The following is a 17,522-nucleotide window of genomic DNA, read 5'->3' as shown; positions in this document are numbered from 1 at the left end:
ATGAAATAATCAAAAGCATCTTGTTATTTATTTTAGTTTGATCTTTATTCCAGCTAATCTTGCACATTGTGTCCACATATGTGACATAACCAGATGATGTCGCCATCAGTGTTTCGATCGGATGTTAAGATAATAAAGCTGCACATTAAGAACATTAAAGTAAAGAAAATCAATTTGATGCTGGACATTTGAATATCAATTTTTTAAAGACAAAACCCCTGTTGCTGAATGTTGTATACATTTGTCCAAGTTTGATCAACGCTGTGGACAAGAAGGGGATGAATCAAATCTTTTTCTCGAGGAAACTTGGATCCTTCGATGTGTGCAGCAAGACGTTGGAGACCACTCTGTACTTCTGCGTAGTCTGCTGGGGGAGCAGCATTGGATCCGGAGACACCGACTCACTAAACTAGTGAGGACGGCCGGCTTCATCATTGGCTGCAAACAGAACTATCCTAAACAGGTGGTCCACCATCGACTGCAGGGAGAGCGGGGGACGTTCTCCAACAGACTGCTTCAGCTCCGCTTGACAAGGATGGACACAGGAGAACATTCCTGGGGATGAATAAAGTATCTATATATATATATACGCTCCTATAATAAAATGTTGTTGCTCAGTGGCAAAGGTATTGCAAGCGAGCCTCTTCACTGCTTTGTGGGAACCTTCTTTAAAATTTAAAAAAAGTGAGACTCACGTGTTTAGGTCTTTCTTTATTGTACCACCAGATTTAACTTAAGGATTTTCAATCCTACACATACTGACGTTCAAGCTTGTTTTATTGACGCATCCTCACATTTTATAACCTCATTTTATAATTGACACTCTTGGTTTATTCTTCTTAAATATGATCATAATCTTTTCCCTGACTGCTTTAATCTGCAGTCCGTAGATAACAGAGTTCATGGAAGGAGGAACCACATGGATCAAGATGGACGCCAACTTCCTGTGGTCCGCCAGCTGAGGGAACCGATGGAGACTAACGACAATGAAGCCGGACAAGATCAGGATGAAGTAGGCGGCGAGGTGGGAGGCGCAGGTCTGCAGCGCTTTGATGTTCACAGACTTGTTTTTGCTGCTCAGACACACGACGGCGATCTTCAGGTAGGTGAGCGCCACGCCGCCGAGGGAGGAGCCCAGCAGCACCACCGTGTAGCCGAGGCCGTAGATGTGGTTGGCGAGGAGGCTCTCACAGGACAGCTTGAACAGGGAGGGGTTGTCGCAGAACGGGTTGAGAACGACCCGCCTGCAGCGCGACAGCCGGACGCTCAGGCCCACCAGGACCAGCACCAAGAAGAAAATCACCATCCAGGCCGCCACCGACAGCGCCACCACCATCCGGCCGGTCATGATGGTGGCGTACCTCAGGGGGCTGCAGATGGCCACATAGCGGTCGAAGGCCATGATCATGAGCACCGTGTGGGCGACGCCGGCGTGCAAGTGACCGCAGAAGGCCTGAAAGACACATTCATAATAGTGGATGTAGCGCTCTGAGATCGGAGTAAAAACATCAGCTAACAAGCCAGGCACCATGACCGTCGCCCCGAACGCATCGTTTATACTCATGTTGCAGAACAGCAGGTACATGGGCTGGTGGAGGCTGCTCTCCGTCAAGATCAACAACACCAGGCCGACGTTGGACACCATGATGAAGACGTAGATGAGGAGGAGGAGGACGAAGGCGGGAATGGAGGACTGGGGGCTGACCTTTAACCCCTCCAGGAATAGAATATCTGGACTTAAAGTTTGGTTCTCCATCATGCAGACGGTTGATGTAAGCCTAGTGAAAATATAGAACTTTACTCTATAATCAAGTGAAGATATTGGTTTTATATATATATATATATCGTTATATATGTATAACAAATAATTATTGTGAACTGCACTATCAGAACAACGTCTTCTGAAACGGGTGAGTAGCAGCAGCCATGAAATAAAAATATGGGAAACTATTGTTCAATATGCACGATTTGAAAATATTCACAATAAATTAATACTTGGCAATAACATTCATATTTTCCTTTGAAATCAACAACTTGGTCACAATGTCGTGATTATATAATTTAAACATTCTTATCCCAGAAGAAAAAACCTTTCAAAGTAACGTCCAATATTTACAAATAACAAATATATTACAATAATCAGATTTAGGGATGTTTGTTTGTAAACACTCAACAACAAAAACAACCACAATACAAAATGTTGTGCTGATAAGTTAAATATAGACGTTTGACATAACACCTTCATCGTGTCACATGAAGAGTTGCCAGCAGTCTGAATGGTTCATTAAACATTAGAATAATATGTTCAAACATTTCAACATGAAGTCACTTTTTAACTTCTTTAGATTTCTATCCAATCAAAACTAAATTATAATTTGCAATTAAACTATCTGATCGCTCAAAAGCACAACGTAGCCCACAACCACACAGCAGCAGTATTTTATACTTTGAGCTTGTATTTTGTAAATGAGTTACGCCTATTGTTGTAAACATTAATGCACAGCAACGCATATCTTTAAGCATTTAAACAGAATTATTTAGTTAAAACAACTACAACAGAATATTTGAATGTACTTCAGCAGTGAAGAATATCCTCATTACGACATTTAATCAAATCATTTACGAAACATTCAAGATATATTATAATCACACTACATTTCATATTCTCATTTGCTTGTTTAAAACTAAAATACTTCTAATTTGACAAAAAGATCATAATAAATCAATCAGCAAACAGCCAACAGGGACATTTGTCTCACTGACAATGACAAATCAAACATCCCATAACTACGCTGAGACATACCACAATAATAATAAAAAATGTATGCATTAATAGCACAATGCTACTTGAATAAGATGATGTTGTTTGAGAATATTAATCTGTAGACTTTCAGTGTTCAATGAACAATTCACTGCTCATTTAAATAAAATACATACGATAAAATGCACTTTAAGATATTCCTGGATCTTTTTGTATTTTACTTTGCTTTGCCTTTCAAATTCAAACTATAGTTTGATTCAGATTTCATTTCAAGTGTCTTTCAACTATAACTACACATCTATCTTCTTTATAGACCACTTAAAAAATATATTGAATTGAAAAAGAAAATATAGAATCTCGTATTAACAGATTTTCACAGACTTTGGCAACAATAGAAGAAGAGAAGATGGTTTAAGCTGACGAGTGAATGTCATCATTCAGGTAACAACCAGTGTGTCTCATGCTCACCTGTGGACTTTGACCTCCTCCTCCTCCTCCTCCTCCTTGGACTCCTTTTATCAGCTGAAGCATTGGATGACTGCACCATTGTTACCTGGAGACCAGCTTTTGATGGTTATTTGCATTATCTCTACCTAAATGAGAACATCCCAGGACTATAAATAACTTAAAATGATGACATAATGCTAGTGAACTGACTTGAACATAATAATGCCATTTGAGTGGCTCATGGAACGAATGAGAATCACAGCAGGTCTTGCCTTGATTACTATTAAATACAATTGTATTTCTGAGGCTAAATGAACAGGAGTGAAGTGGTGCTGTTGAAAATGTCATTGTGGTGGCTGAGGTGTGGTTAGGCTCAGCTGTGGAGAGAAGTGGTGTAGTGGAACAGGGAACATGTGCCGGGAAGAGGCCTAAGTGGGCTCAGCTGCAGGGAATCAGGAAGATTGGGTCTCTCCCCTATATCAGCTGCAATGGAGATGGAGAGAGGGGACCGGCATAACAGACACACTGAATAAAGTATCTTGTCAAACGTTACGCTTAGTGTGCTCATTCCTTGGTGCTGGTGGGAAAACCACGGGGATTGTGACAGGAGTTGTTACACTGGAGCCCAACGTGGGGCCCCCTGAAGGAAAAGTGAACATGGAAAGAGAGGAGCAACACCCGAATCTGCAAACCCAGCCGATCATCGCGTTCGGGCAGATGCTGGGTTTGATCGCAGCGATGCAGCGGGACCAGGCGGAGGCAAACTGCCAATACCTGGAGAAACTCCTGGTCCAGGCTGAGAGGCAGACCTACGCCCTCGTAAAGCTCGCCAACCGTAAAGCTGCAGCGCTGTCGGCGCAGAACCCCACCACCTGGGTGGGGGTAACTCTTGAAAAATTGACGCCGGCAGACAATGTACAAACTGTTCTGGAGACATTTGTGGTGGAGAAGGTCTTGGAGCAGTTCATGGGGGCGCTGCCGGACAGGACATCTGAGTGGGTCCTCTAGTGGAGGATCACCTGGCTGTTCTTCCCGGCTGTCAGGGGGACAGCGGCGGTGCACTGGCTCACACTAGGCCAACGCAGCTTCTGACGCAATCTATACCAGCCACACGGTCAGCACCCCTCCCTCGGTTAACCAAACCTCTGACCCAAGCAAATGTTGGCACCCTTCCCAACCCACAGGGGATACCTCAAACATCAGAGCAGGAATGTTGGAGGTGCGGGCAGTCCGGACACATCAGGAGGGCGTGTCCACTGATGGAAGTCAGCCAGGTGATCTGGGTTGCTGGCTCTCCAACACCATCCCCAGGGCTGGGAGTGAAGTACCGCAGAGCGGGAAGAATCCAGGGCGGTACACTTCAGGCAATAGTGGATTCCTGATCAACACAGTCTATGATCCACCAGAGCGTCGTTCGACCCGGGGGCATTGATGGAGCCATGGTATTTGGAAATTAGATGTGTGCATTGGGACATTCACGAGTATACCATAGTTTCAGCGGATATTAGACACAGGGGGGGAAAGCATAATTTGGTTAGCTCCCACCTTACGCAATCCGTAACCTTGGGAACAGATTGGCTGGGGTTTGATAAGTTAATGGGACAGGCTGCTGGGGTGCGTTCACAGAAGACAGGGTCATGCGATATATGCATGGTGCTCAGCCGTAACGCAAGGTTGTCTGACTCTGCAGACGGGGAGGGGGAACCAGCGGAGCCTCTCTCCACGAAAGATTTTCCCACTTCCGTGAATCGAGACCTTAACGTGGTGGAGGAGTTTCAGTGGCTCAGTGATCCTGGGAGCTATGTTGTCCCAGGCATCCGCCCCTGGTAGGGTCGCCCAAAGCAAACAGGTCTCGGGGGAGAGCCCAGGCTAAGAGCAGTTTAAAAAACCCTTCCGGATCGCAGCCCACGGGATGAAGCTACCTCTCGCGGACCAGGGAAACTGGGGCACCCTCACGGAGTCAGACCCAGGAGAACAGTATAGACCCATCCATCTTGACCACAAGAACAATGGGGCTTCACCACGTACTTTGGGACTCTTCTATTACCCCTATCTCCAGCGTAGCAGCCAATTCCCTCTGAACCACTTTTATTTCGTGTTCAGGTCACCTGTAGGTTGGTGACCGCACCGTAATGCCCGGAAGTCTCAATCTGGTGCACTATGAAGATTGTGCATCCTAGAAGAAGAGAGAACACGTCAGCAAACTGTTCTTGCAACTGGGCAATGTCTGTTCTCTGGGTCCTGGAGAGATGGTCTTCAAAAAGGAGCGAGGCCGGATTGATGGATGCCGCGGTCCGAACCAGGCTCCGGTGGTTCATAGACTGTACAGCCAGAATCCACCATTGTCTGATGTTTACACCCCTGGATTCTTCCCGCTCTGCGGTACTTCGCTCCCAGCCCTGGGGATGGTGTTGGAGAGCCGGCAACCCAGATCACCTGGCTGACTTCCATCAGTGGACACTCCCTCCGGACGTGTGCGGGCTACCCATACCTCCAACACTCCTGCCCTGATGTTCGAGGGGTGCCGGCGTTTGCTGGGGACACAGGATTGGGGGACCGAGGGAGGGGTGCTGACCGTGGAGCCGGTATGGGTCGCGTCAGGACATGTGTTGGCCTGGCCGGAGCCAGTACGCCGCCGCTGTCCCTCTGACAGCAGGGATGAGCCGCCGGGTGATCCTCCTGTTGTGGCTGGATTTCTTCCTTCTCGGTCCATTCTGATTAATCTCTTAACCTGATGCTTATAAACTTATATCTCTCTCCTATCTGACTGCTGCTGAGACGCCACAGGAGACTCACACATACACACACACACACACACACACACACACACACAGGAGACTCACACACACACACACACAGGAGACTCACACACACACACAGGAGACTCACACACACACACACACACACAGGAGACTCACCCTCTGGACCTCAGTAACACCCACAGGACACAGAGAGTTTGGATCAGAGTTCACTTCATGTAGATTTATTTGTAACCAACAGTTTCACAAATAAACCTGAGCTGGGTCCGGTATTAAAGACAACGACCTCCTCTGCATCTGTCTTTACCAACTCCCGAACCAACACATTGACATTATTCATACATCACACTCAATAACATGTGCCGCCTCCGTCCACTCCCTCATTACATAGTTCTCATCAGTCAGTTTAACCCTGTCCCAGTTCAAGCCGGTTACTTTAAGGAATGTGGAGGTTTCTTACTGACGTCTCCCTCCTCGCTCCTCTGATCGTTATCTGGTCTGAGCCTCCCGGCCCTCGCTCTGCAGTCTCCTCTCTACCGGTTAATTCTGGACCAGCACCAGGCCGCTGGGTCTGTCTACGTCTGGCTTTCTTGAACCTCGTCTCAGGGAGAGAGCTGTGTGTGCCCTCTAAATTATCTTTGTTGAAGTAATTTAAGCCAAATATAACACAATGCAAAAGTTTAACACGTTATATGTATATGTTGTGGAAGCACACCATTTAAAACATTTTATCCATCAAACTCATCTAGAGTGATGGTGGCCTCCAGCGATGTTGTGCCGGGACAGCATACCTACTCAGATGTTCTGGCCCGTAGCCCCTCCACGAACTGCTCCAAAACGACCTTCTCTAGCACCGCCTGCGCCCCTCCTGAGCTCCTGGGCTGTAGCCATCTGTTGGCGGCTTCCTTCAGCTGGTGCGCGTACGAAAAGGGCCCATCCTCGGGCTGCTCGAGGGCATAGGTCAAGCCTCTTAGTCTGGTCCTGGAGTGCCCCCAGGAACTGTCGGTTTGCCTTCGCCTGGTCCTGCTGCATCGTTACAATCAAACCCAGCATCTCACCCAACACGATGATCGGCTGGTCTAGCATATTCGGTTAATGCTGCTTTCCTTCCATGGACTTTTTTAATTCAGGGGCGCCCACATTGGGCTCCAGTTTAAAAGGTATTGTTACTCTCCCCCCGGGTTTCCCCCAAGCACCAAGGAATGAAGAAACGTAATGTAACGTTTGGCAAGATACTTTATTCAGTGTATGCTCTGCCGGTCTCGTCCATCCATCTCCATTGCAGCTGATATATGAAAGAGAAAATCAACCTGATTGCCCACATCTGAGGCCAATTAGACCTATTCCCGGCACCTGTTCCCTGAGCCACTCCCCCACACACTTCCACAGCTGAGCCTAATCACGCCCCAGCAACCACACTCACACATTTTCTTTATTATTTCATTATTTAATTTTCTTAAATGTAACATGTCCTGCTCTGCTATTGTAATGTACATATTGTAACCTTGTTTTCTAACGGTATAAAGAAATGTGCCCCTGGGGATGAATCAAGTATGTAAATATGAATGTATATATATATATATACGGTATAAATCTGGTCCTATCATGAACTTGTAAGCGAGCCCCTTCACTGGTTTGTGGGAACTCTCTTTTAAATTTAACGAAATTGAGACTCAAGGGTTTAGGTCTTTTTTTATTGTACCACCAGATTTAATTTAAGGATTTTCAATCCTACACATACTGACGTTCAAGCTTGTTTTATTGACGCATCCTCACATTTTATAACCTCATTTTATAATTGACACTGTTGGTTTATTCTTCTTAAATATGATCATAATCTTTTCCCTGACTGCTTTAATCTGCAGTCCGTAGATAACAGAGTTCATGGAAGGAGGAACCACATGGATGAAGATGGACGCCAACTTCCTGTGGTCAGACAAGTGAGGGAACCGATGAAGGATAACGATAATGAAGCCGGACAAGATCAGGATGAAGTAGGCGGCGAGGTGGGAGGCGCAGGTCTGCAGCGCTTTGATGTTCACGGACTTGTTTTTGCTGCTCAGACACACGACGGCGATCTTCAGGTAGGTAAGCGCCATGCCGCCGAGGGAGGAGCCCAGCAGCACCACCGTGTAGCCGAGGCCGTAGATGTGGTTGGCGAGGAGGCTCTCACAGGACAGCTTGAACAGGGAGGGGTTGTCGCAGTACGGGTTGAGAACGACCCGCCTGCAGCGCGACAGCCGGACGCTCAGGCCCACCAGGACCAGCACCAAGAAGAAAATCACCATCCAGGCCGCCACCGACAGCGCCACCACCATCCGGCCGGTCATGATGGTGGCGTACCTCAGGGGGCTGCAGATGGCCACATAGCGGTCGAAGGCCATGATCATGAGCACCGTGTGGGAGACGCCAGCAAAAAAGTGACTGCAGAAGGCCTGAAAGACACATTCATAATAGTGGATGTAGCGCTCTGAGATCGGAGTAAAAACATCAGCTAACAAGCCAGGCACCATGACCGTCGCCCCGAACGCATCGTTTATACTCATGTTGCAGAACAGCAGGTACATGGGCTGGTGGAGGCTGCTCTCCGTCAAGATCAACAACACCAGGCCGACGTTGGACACCATGATGTAGACGTAGATGAGGAGGAGGAGGACGAAGGCGGGAATGGAGGACTGGGGGCTGACCTTTAACCCCTCCAGGAATAGAATATCTGGACTTAAAGTTTGGTTCTCCATCATGCAGACGGTTGATGTAAGCCTAGTGAAAATATAGAACTTTACTATATAATCAAGTGAAGATATTGGTTTTATATATATATATATATCGTTATATATGTATAACAAATAATTATTGTGAACTGCACTATCAGAACAACGTCTTCTGAAACGGGTGAGTAGCAGCAGCCATGAAATAAAAATATGGGAAACTATTGTTCAATATGCACGATTTGAAAATATTCACAATAAATTAATACTTGGCAATAACATTCATATTTTCCTTTGAAATCAACAACTTGATCACAATGTCGTGATTATATAATTTAAACATTCTTATCCCAGAAGAAAAAACCTTTCAAAGTAACGTCCAATATTTACAAATAACAAATATATTACAATAATCAGATTTAGGGATGTTTGTTTGTAAACACTCAACAACAAAAACAACCACAATACAAAATGTTGTGCTGATAAGTTAAATATAGACGTTTGACATAACACCTTCATCGTGTCACATGAAGAGTCGCCAGCAGTCTGAATGGTTCATTAAACATTAGAATAATATGTTCAAACATTTCAACATGAAGTCACTTTTTAACTTCTTTAGATTTCTATCCAATCAAAACTAAATTATAATTTGCAATTAAACTATCTGATCGCTCAAAAGCACAACGTAGCCCACAACCACACAGCAGCAGTATTTTATACTTTGAGCTTGTATTTTGTAAATGAGTTACGGCCTATTGTTGTAAACATTAATGCACAGCAACGCATATCTTTAAGCATTTAAACAGAATTATTTAGTTAAAACAACTACAACAGAATATTTGAATGTACTTCAGCAGTGAAGAATATCCTCATTACGACATTTAATCAAATCATTTACGAAACATTCAAGATATATTATAATCACACTACATTTCATATTCTCATTTGCTTGTTTAAAAACTAAAATACTTCTAATTTGACAAAAAGATCATAATAAATCAATCAGCAAACAGCCAACAGGGACATTTGTCTCACTGACAATGACAAATCAAACATCCCATAACTACGCTGAGACATACCACAATAATAATAAAACATGTATGCATTAATAGCACAATGCTACTTGAATAAGATGATGTTGTTTGAGAATATTAATCTGTAGACTTTCAGTGTTCAATGAACAATTCACTGCTCATTTAAATAAAATACATACAATAAAATGCACTTTAAGATATTCCTGGATCTTTTTGTATTTTACTTTGCTTTGCCTTTCAAATTCAAACTATAGTTTGATTCAGATTTCATTTCAAGTGTCTTTCAACTATAACTACACATCTATCTTCTTTATAGACCACTTAAAAAATATATTGAAATGAAAAAGAAAATATAGAATCTCGTATTAACAGATTTTCACAGACTTTGGCAACAATAGAAGAAGAGAAGATGGTTTAAGCTGACGAGTGAATGTCATCATTCAGGTAACAACCAGTGTGTCTCATGCTCACCTGTGGACTTTGACCTCCTCCTCCTCCTCCTCCTTGGACTCCTTTTATCAGCTGAAGCATTGGATGACTGCACCATTGTTACCTGGAGACCAGCTTTTGATGGTTCTTTGCATTATCTCTACCTAAATGAGAACATCCCAGGACTATAAATAACTTAAAATGATGACATAATGCTAGTGAACTGACTTGAACATAATAATGCCATTTGAGTGGCTCATGGAATGAATGAGAATCACAGCAGGTCTTGGGATGGGGGGTGAGGGTAGTGAATGCATATCAGTGTGTTGAAAGTTTGTGTATGACTGGCCTGTGTTGTCGTCTTCCTCCAGGCCACAATCAGACAGTTCTCAGTTCGCAAGATGGTCGTTGCAATGGAGACAGCCTTGAAAAGACTGAAAACACACCTTTTCCGACTATATCTGGATTAAAACACAGATTAGCACTTCAGTGGCACTTAGATAGCACTTACTTATGGTACTTTTGTAGTTCGACTATGTTGAGGAAATGTTACTTCCTGTATTCTTGTTGTTCTTAGTTTGTACTCTAGGTTGAAATGCACTTATTGTAAGTCGCTTTGGATAAAAGCGTCTGCTAAATGACATGTAATGTAATGTAAAAAAGGTCCCGGAAATAGTCAACAATCCACAGGTGTCTGTGGTGAGGGGGAAGGGAATGAGAGAGTTTCTCAGTTCAGCGAACATCAGGGGAGTTGTTGTTCCAGTAACGGCCTTGGCTAAGGCCGTATTGGTTGAGGGAGCTGAAAGCAGATCAGATTGGGATTTTTTGGTCTTGCAAGTAGCTGCATTCAATTTGCGCAACTACTATCCCTCCATTTTCCTCCCATTTTCCAATAGGTTTTCAAATCGATCCAATTTCATTTGCAGAGCCAAGAGCTTCTCGACGATGTTGTCAATCTGGCGGTTTAAAGCCACAGTCTGAGTGCCAACAACTCTACCCAGCGCATCAATCATGTCGGGCAGCCTTAGGGGGCTTTTAACAGCTGTCACTGCTTCATTAATTTTCCGATAAGCCAGGGCAGCGCCAAATCCAAACAGCAGAAATCCTGTAATCATAGTTCTGAAAAGGTAGATGTCTTCAACGTCCTCCACGGAAAGGGCCGTGTGGCAGCTGTCTCCAATTTGGCCTCGGCTGCTGGCTGGTTGTTAATCAGTCAGCTGCTCTGACTAGTTGGCAATCAGTCAGCAGCCGGTGCTGGCCTGATAAAAGCTCTGAGTGAGAGTGGAGGGGAGGAAGGAGTGAACAGAGGCGCAGTCTTGTGGTCTGCTGTGACAAATAAAGTATGTTATCTAACGGAACCTCGTTGGTGTCTGGTGTCCTTGGTGCTTTGGGGGGAAACCCACGGGTGATGGCCAGGGAATCGTCACAGGCCGCTAGGCACATGATACGCCAACGTTCCCACGCGTCCATCGTGTAACCAGCTGCCAATGTCCCGGCAGGACGGGCAGGTTCCTTCGAACCCGAGCTTCTCGTTGAGAAGATGGTGTCAATTGCGTCGAGAGACCAGTTGATTGGATGAGCGATGTGGAGAGAGTATCTCAAGTATAAGACAAGACATGACGATAGGAGCCAAGCAGGGAAGATCAGGGGAAGGAGAGGGAGCGAAAAATGCGACCTCCTTCGGAGAGAGCCACACAAGAGTGAAGTGGTGCTGGTGGGAAAACCACGGGGATTGTGACAGGAGTTGTTACACTGGAGCCCAACGTGGGGCCCCCTGAAGGAAAAGTGAACATGGAAAGAGAGGAGCAACACCCGAATCTGCAAACCCAGCCGATCATCGCGTTCGGGCAGATGCTGGGTTTGATCGCAGCGATGCAGCGGGACCAGGCGGAGGCAATCTGCCAATACCTGGAGAAACTCCTGGTCCAGGCTGAGAGGCAGACCTACGCCCTCGTAAAGCTCGCCAACCGTAAAGCTGCAGCGCTGTCGGCGCAGAACCCCACCACCTGGGTGGGGGTAACTCTTGAAAAATTGACGCCAGCAGACGATGTGCAAACTGTTCTGGAGACATTTGTGGTGGAGAAGGTCTTGGAGCAGTTCATGGGGGCGCTGCCGGACAGGACATCTGAGTGGGTCCTCTAGCGGAGGATCACCTGGCCGTTCTTCCCGGCTGTCAGGGGGACAGCGGCGGTGCACTGGCTCACACTAGGCCAACGCAGCTTCTGACGCAATCTATACCAGCCACACGGTCAGCACCCCTCCCTCGGTTAACCAATCCTCTGACCCAAGCAAATGTTGGCACCCTTCCCAACCCACAGGGGATACCTCAAACATCAGAGCAGGAATGTTGGAGGTGCGGGCAGCCTCCCTGCGCCTACGGGTTGTGGAGTAAGGCTCAGACTGTGGTTTGTGCTCATCCACCAAACCGCAGTTCAGAGTATCCGGCCTTCTTGGAGTCGGTGGGAGGGGTCCTGGATAGAGCCATGCCAGCCGACTCCATAGATCTCCTGGGAGACTTCAACGCTCACGTGGGCAATGACAGAGAAACCTGGCGGGGTGATTGGGAGGATCGGCTTGCCAATCTGAACCCGAGAGGTGTTACGTTATTGGACTTGTGTGGTAGCCACGAGGAGCAGAGCTGTCAACTGATCTCCACCTGGTGGTGAGTTGGATCAGATGGAGGGGGGGGGGGTTGGCTAGAAAGACCTGACAAGCCCAAATGTGTAATGCGATTGAACTGGTAACATCTGGCAGAGGACTGATAGGTACCGGCAGGCCAGAAGGGCTGCGGTGGTCGCAGATGTGAAAACTCGGGCATGGGAGGAGTTCGGTGAGGCCATGGCATGGAGAAGGACTTTTGGTTGGCCTCAAGGAGGTTCTGGCAAACCATTCCCCTGTATATTCAGTCTGTGTCGACTGTTTGTTCATTGTCAGATCGTTTTTGTTTCCATCCCGTCATCAGAATGCTTTTGTTCACTCGAAAATATACCTTCTTGATTCTTAACTTGAACCTTTTCTGAGTGGATCCCACACAACAGATAGAGGAGAACATTCCTGACCACTTGTGACAGGTATCAGGCCGTCACCAGTAGGTTTCCACCATAAGCACCAAGGATCAGCTACACATGGAATAGTTGGTAAGATCTTTATCCGTTTTAGACCGCAGACTGTGCCTCTGCTCTGCTCACCACTCCCTCCATCTCCCCTCCAGCTTATATAGCTGAGGGATAATCAAACAGATCCCCCACATCTGGGGCCAATTAGGCCCATTTGCGGCACCTGTCCCCAAGCCACTCCCCCACACAACTCCACAGCAGACCCCCACTACCCAGCTGCCACATACCCCCACTGCCCGACTTAGACCGGGGCTCCATTTTGCCTTACCGACCCCCCCCCCCCCCCTCCGTGCGAACAGTAGAGGAGGAGAGGGCTCTGGGGAACCAGGCTCAGGAGGAGGGGGCTCTGGTGTCGGCGGGGACGGGGAGCTGGAGCCGCCAACGGGAAACGGGGAACTGAAGCCACCAGGGGGTCACAGAGAACAGGGGTCGACCACAGCACCGACGAGTCACAGAGAACAGGGCTCCACCACAGCACCGACGAGTCACAGAGAACAGGGCTCCACCACAGCACCGACGAGTCACAGAGAACAGGGGTCGACCACAGCACCGACGAGTCACAGAGAACAGGGGTCCACCACAGCACCGACGAGTCACAGAGAACAGGGCTCCACCACAGCACCGACGAGTCACAGAGAACAGGGCTCCACCACAGCACCGACGAGTCACAGAGAACAGGGCTCCACCACAGCACCGACGAGTCACAGAGAACAGGGCTCCACCACAGCACCGACGAGTCACAGAGAACAGGGCTCCACCACAGCACCGACGAGTCACAGAGAACAGGGCTCCACCACAGCACCGACGAGTCACAGAGAACAGGGCTCGACCACAGCACCGACGAGTCACAGAGAACAGGGGTCCACCACAGCACCGACGAGTCACAGAGAACAGGGGTCCAACCACAGCACCGACGAGTCACAGAGAACAGGGGTCCACCACAGCACCGACGAGTCACAGAGAACAGGGGTCCACCACAGCACCGACGAGTCACAGAGAACAGGGGTCCACCACAGCACCAACGAGTCACAGAGAACAGGGGTCCACCACAGCACCGACGAGTCACAGAGAACAGGGGTCCACCACAGCACCGACGAGTCACATGCTGCCAACCCCATGTTTCACTGTTGGGTTGTATTGGGAGGTGAGGAGCAGGGCCTGGTGTCCTCAACACATACCGCTTAGAATTAACGCCAACAAGTTTAATCTTGGTCTAATCAGACCAGAGAATCCTATTTCTCATAGTCTGGGAGTCCTTCATGTGTGTTCAACTCGATGAGGCTTTCATCTGTCTCACTGAGGAGAGGCCTCCGTCGGGCCCTCGACCATAAAGCCCCGACTGGTGGAGGGCTGCAGTTATTGTTGACTGTGGAACATTCTCCATCTCCCTCCTGCATCTCTGGAGCTCAGCCACAGGGATCTTTGGGTTCTTCTTGACCTCTCACCAAGGCGGTCTGGTGGTCCCAAACTTCTTCCATGTAAAGATGATGGAGGCCCTGTGCTCTTAGGAACCTTGAATGCTGCAGACATTCTTGTGTGACCTTGTCCAGATCTGTGCCTTGCCACAGTTCTGTCTCTGAGCTCCTTGGGTAGTTCCTTCACCTCATGATTCTTATTGGCTCTGACATGCACTGTGAGATGTCAGGTCTTATAGAGACAGGTGTGAGCCTTTCCTCATCAAGTCCATCAGGTTAAACACAGCTGGACTCCAATGAAGGAGTAGACCCATCTCAAGAAGGATAAGAAGAAATGGACAGCAAAGGGTCTGAATATTTATGACCATGTGAGATTCACTTCTTTTTTTCAATACATTTGGAAACATTTCTACATTTCAGTTTTTTCTGTCAAGATGGGGTGCTGAGTTACATTAATGAGACTTAACATGAACTTTTTTGATTTTAGCAAATGGTTGCAATGAAACAAGGAGTGAAAAATGTAAAGGGGTCTGAAGACTTTCCGTAACCACTGTATGTATATACGCTCCTATAATGCACTTTTGTTGCTCAGTGGCAAAGGTATTGCAAGCGAGCCTCTTCACTACTTATATATATATATGTATATAGTTATATATATATATATATAACTATATATATAGGTATATACATACATAACTATATATGTGTGTGTATAACAAATAATTATTGTGAACTGCACTATCAGAACAACGTGTTCTGAAACGGGTGAGTAGCAGCAGCCAAGAAATAAAAATATGGGAAACTATTGTTCAATATGCACGATTTGAAAATATTAACAATAAATTAATACTTGGCAATAACATTCATATTTTCCTTTGAAATCAACAACTTGGTCACAATGTCGTGATTATATAATTTAAACATTCTTATCCCAGAAGAAAAAACCTTTCAAAGTAACGTCTAATATTTACAAATAACAAATATATTACAATAATCAGATTTAGGGATGTTTGTTTGTAAACACTCAACAACAACAAAAACAACCACAATACAAAATGTTGTGCTGATAAGTTAAATATAGACGTTTGACATAACACCTTCATCGTGTCACATGAAGAGTCGCCAGCAGTCTGAATGGTTCATTAAACATTAGAATAATATGTTCAAACATTTCAACATGAAGTCACTTTTTAACTTCTTTAGATTTCTATCCAATCAAAACTAAATTATAATTTGCAATTAAACTATCTGATCGCTCAAAAGCACAACGTAGCCCACAACCACACAGCAGCAGTATTTTATACTTTGAGCTTGTATTTTGTAAATGAGTTACGGCCTATTGTTGTAAACATTAATGCACAGCAACGCATATCTTTAAGCATTTAAACAGAATTATTTAGTTAAAACAACTACAACAGAATATTTGAATGTACTTCAGCAGTGAAGAATATCCTCATTCAGATTTCATTTCAAGTGTCTTTCAACTATAACTACACATCTATCTTCTTTATAGACCACTTAAAAAATATATTGAAATGAAAAAGAAAATATAGAATCTCGTATTAACAGATTTTCATTTATTATAAAGTATGAACTCAATCATGAAACACACAATAGTCTTACTAGAATAAAACATTTAAACTGGTGATTATGAATGTCATCCTTATGATGTTAATGTTGGAACAATGAGGTTCAAACCACGAACAGAAATAAACCGTGTAAAGTTATTAAACGTGTTCCCACTCAGGCTGCTTTATTGTTATGGATCAAATCCCAAACCCTCTGCCGGACCTCTTTGATCTGCAGCCCGTAGACGACGGCGTTCAGAGCGGGCAGCGCCACGTGGCCCATGACGGACGCCACCTTCCTGTGGTCCGCCAGCTGAGGGAACCGGTGCAGCACCACGATAATGAAGCCGGACACCAGCAGCAGGACGTAGGCGGCGAGGTGGGAGGCGCAGGTCTGCAGCGCTTTGATGTTCACGGACTTGTTTTTGCTGCTCAGACACACGACGGCGATCTTCAGGTAGGTGAGCGCCACGCCGCCGAGGGAGGAGCCCAGCAGCACCACCGTGTAGCCGAGGCCGTAGATGTGGTTGGCGAGGAGGCTCTCACAGGACAGCTTGAACAGGGAGGGGTTGTCGCAGAACGGGTTGAGAACGACCCGCCTGCAGCGCGACAGCCGGACGCTCAGGCCCACCAGGACCAGCACCAAGAAGAAAATCACCATCCAGGCCGCCACCGACAGCGCCACCACCATCCGGCCGGTCATGATGGTGGCGTACCTCAGGGGGCTGCAGATGGCCACATAGCGGTCGAAGGCCATGATCATGAGCACCGTGTGGGAGTGACCGCAGAAGGCCTGAAGGCCCATGAGGCGCTGGGAGCCGGACTCAGAGAGGCCCCTGAGGACGTGAGGCACCACCACCGTGGCCCCCAGCACGTCGTTCATGTTGCAGAACAGCAGGTACATGGGCTGAGATCAGCACCACCAGGCCCACGTTGGACCCCAGGATGAAGACGTAGACCAGGAGGAGGAGGACGAAGGCGGGAACGGAGGACCGGGAGGTGACCTTTAACCTGTCCAGGATTAGAGGAGCCCCTGAAGTACCGTTTTCCATTTCCTATCCGTCACAGAGCAGCCAGAGAGTTGAAGACTGAGCCTCAGAGCAGCGACCCGACCCACGGAAGTATCACCATGACGACCACATTAACATGGTACAGGTTTGAAACCAAAGCATCAACATATTAAATCTCCTTCTTATCTCTTTCCCTTTTATCCACATTGATTAAAAGGTCGCTTCAACTAAAATACCAAGATGAAAACATTCCCTCAATGAAACGTCAGAGACGC

General features: G+C 46.6%; 2 protein-coding genes and 1 pseudogene across 2 annotated transcripts; all 3 read right to left on the bottom strand.

The window, feature by feature from the left end:
• Positions 1-805: 805 nt before the first annotated feature.
• Positions 806-1,759, bottom strand: LOC130210054 (olfactory receptor 52N2-like). Its single transcript, XM_056440049.1, has one exon. It carries the CDS (start codon positions 1,757-1,759, stop codon positions 806-808), a length of 954 nt encoding a protein of 317 aa, XP_056296024.1.
• A 5,995-nt stretch (positions 1,760-7,754) lies between these two features.
• Positions 7,755-8,708, bottom strand: LOC130191219 (olfactory receptor 52N5-like). Its single transcript, XM_056410887.1, has one exon. The coding sequence runs from the start codon at positions 8,706-8,708 to the stop codon at positions 7,755-7,757; it is 954 nt and encodes a 317-aa protein (XP_056266862.1).
• A 4,876-nt stretch (positions 8,709-13,584) lies between these two features.
• LOC130210044 (olfactory receptor 5B17-like) lies at positions 13,585-17,289 on the bottom strand (annotated as a pseudogene).
• Between the last annotated feature and the right edge of the window lie 233 nt (positions 17,290-17,522).

This window comes from Pseudoliparis swirei, chromosome 3, assembly GCF_029220125.1.
Source record: "Pseudoliparis swirei isolate HS2019 ecotype Mariana Trench chromosome 3, NWPU_hadal_v1, whole genome shotgun sequence".
Classification (NCBI taxonomy): Eukaryota; Metazoa; Chordata; class Actinopteri; order Perciformes; family Liparidae; genus Pseudoliparis; species Pseudoliparis swirei.
Note: the sequence above shows the minus strand (reverse complement) of the source record. Positions and strands in the feature narration are given on the sequence as shown.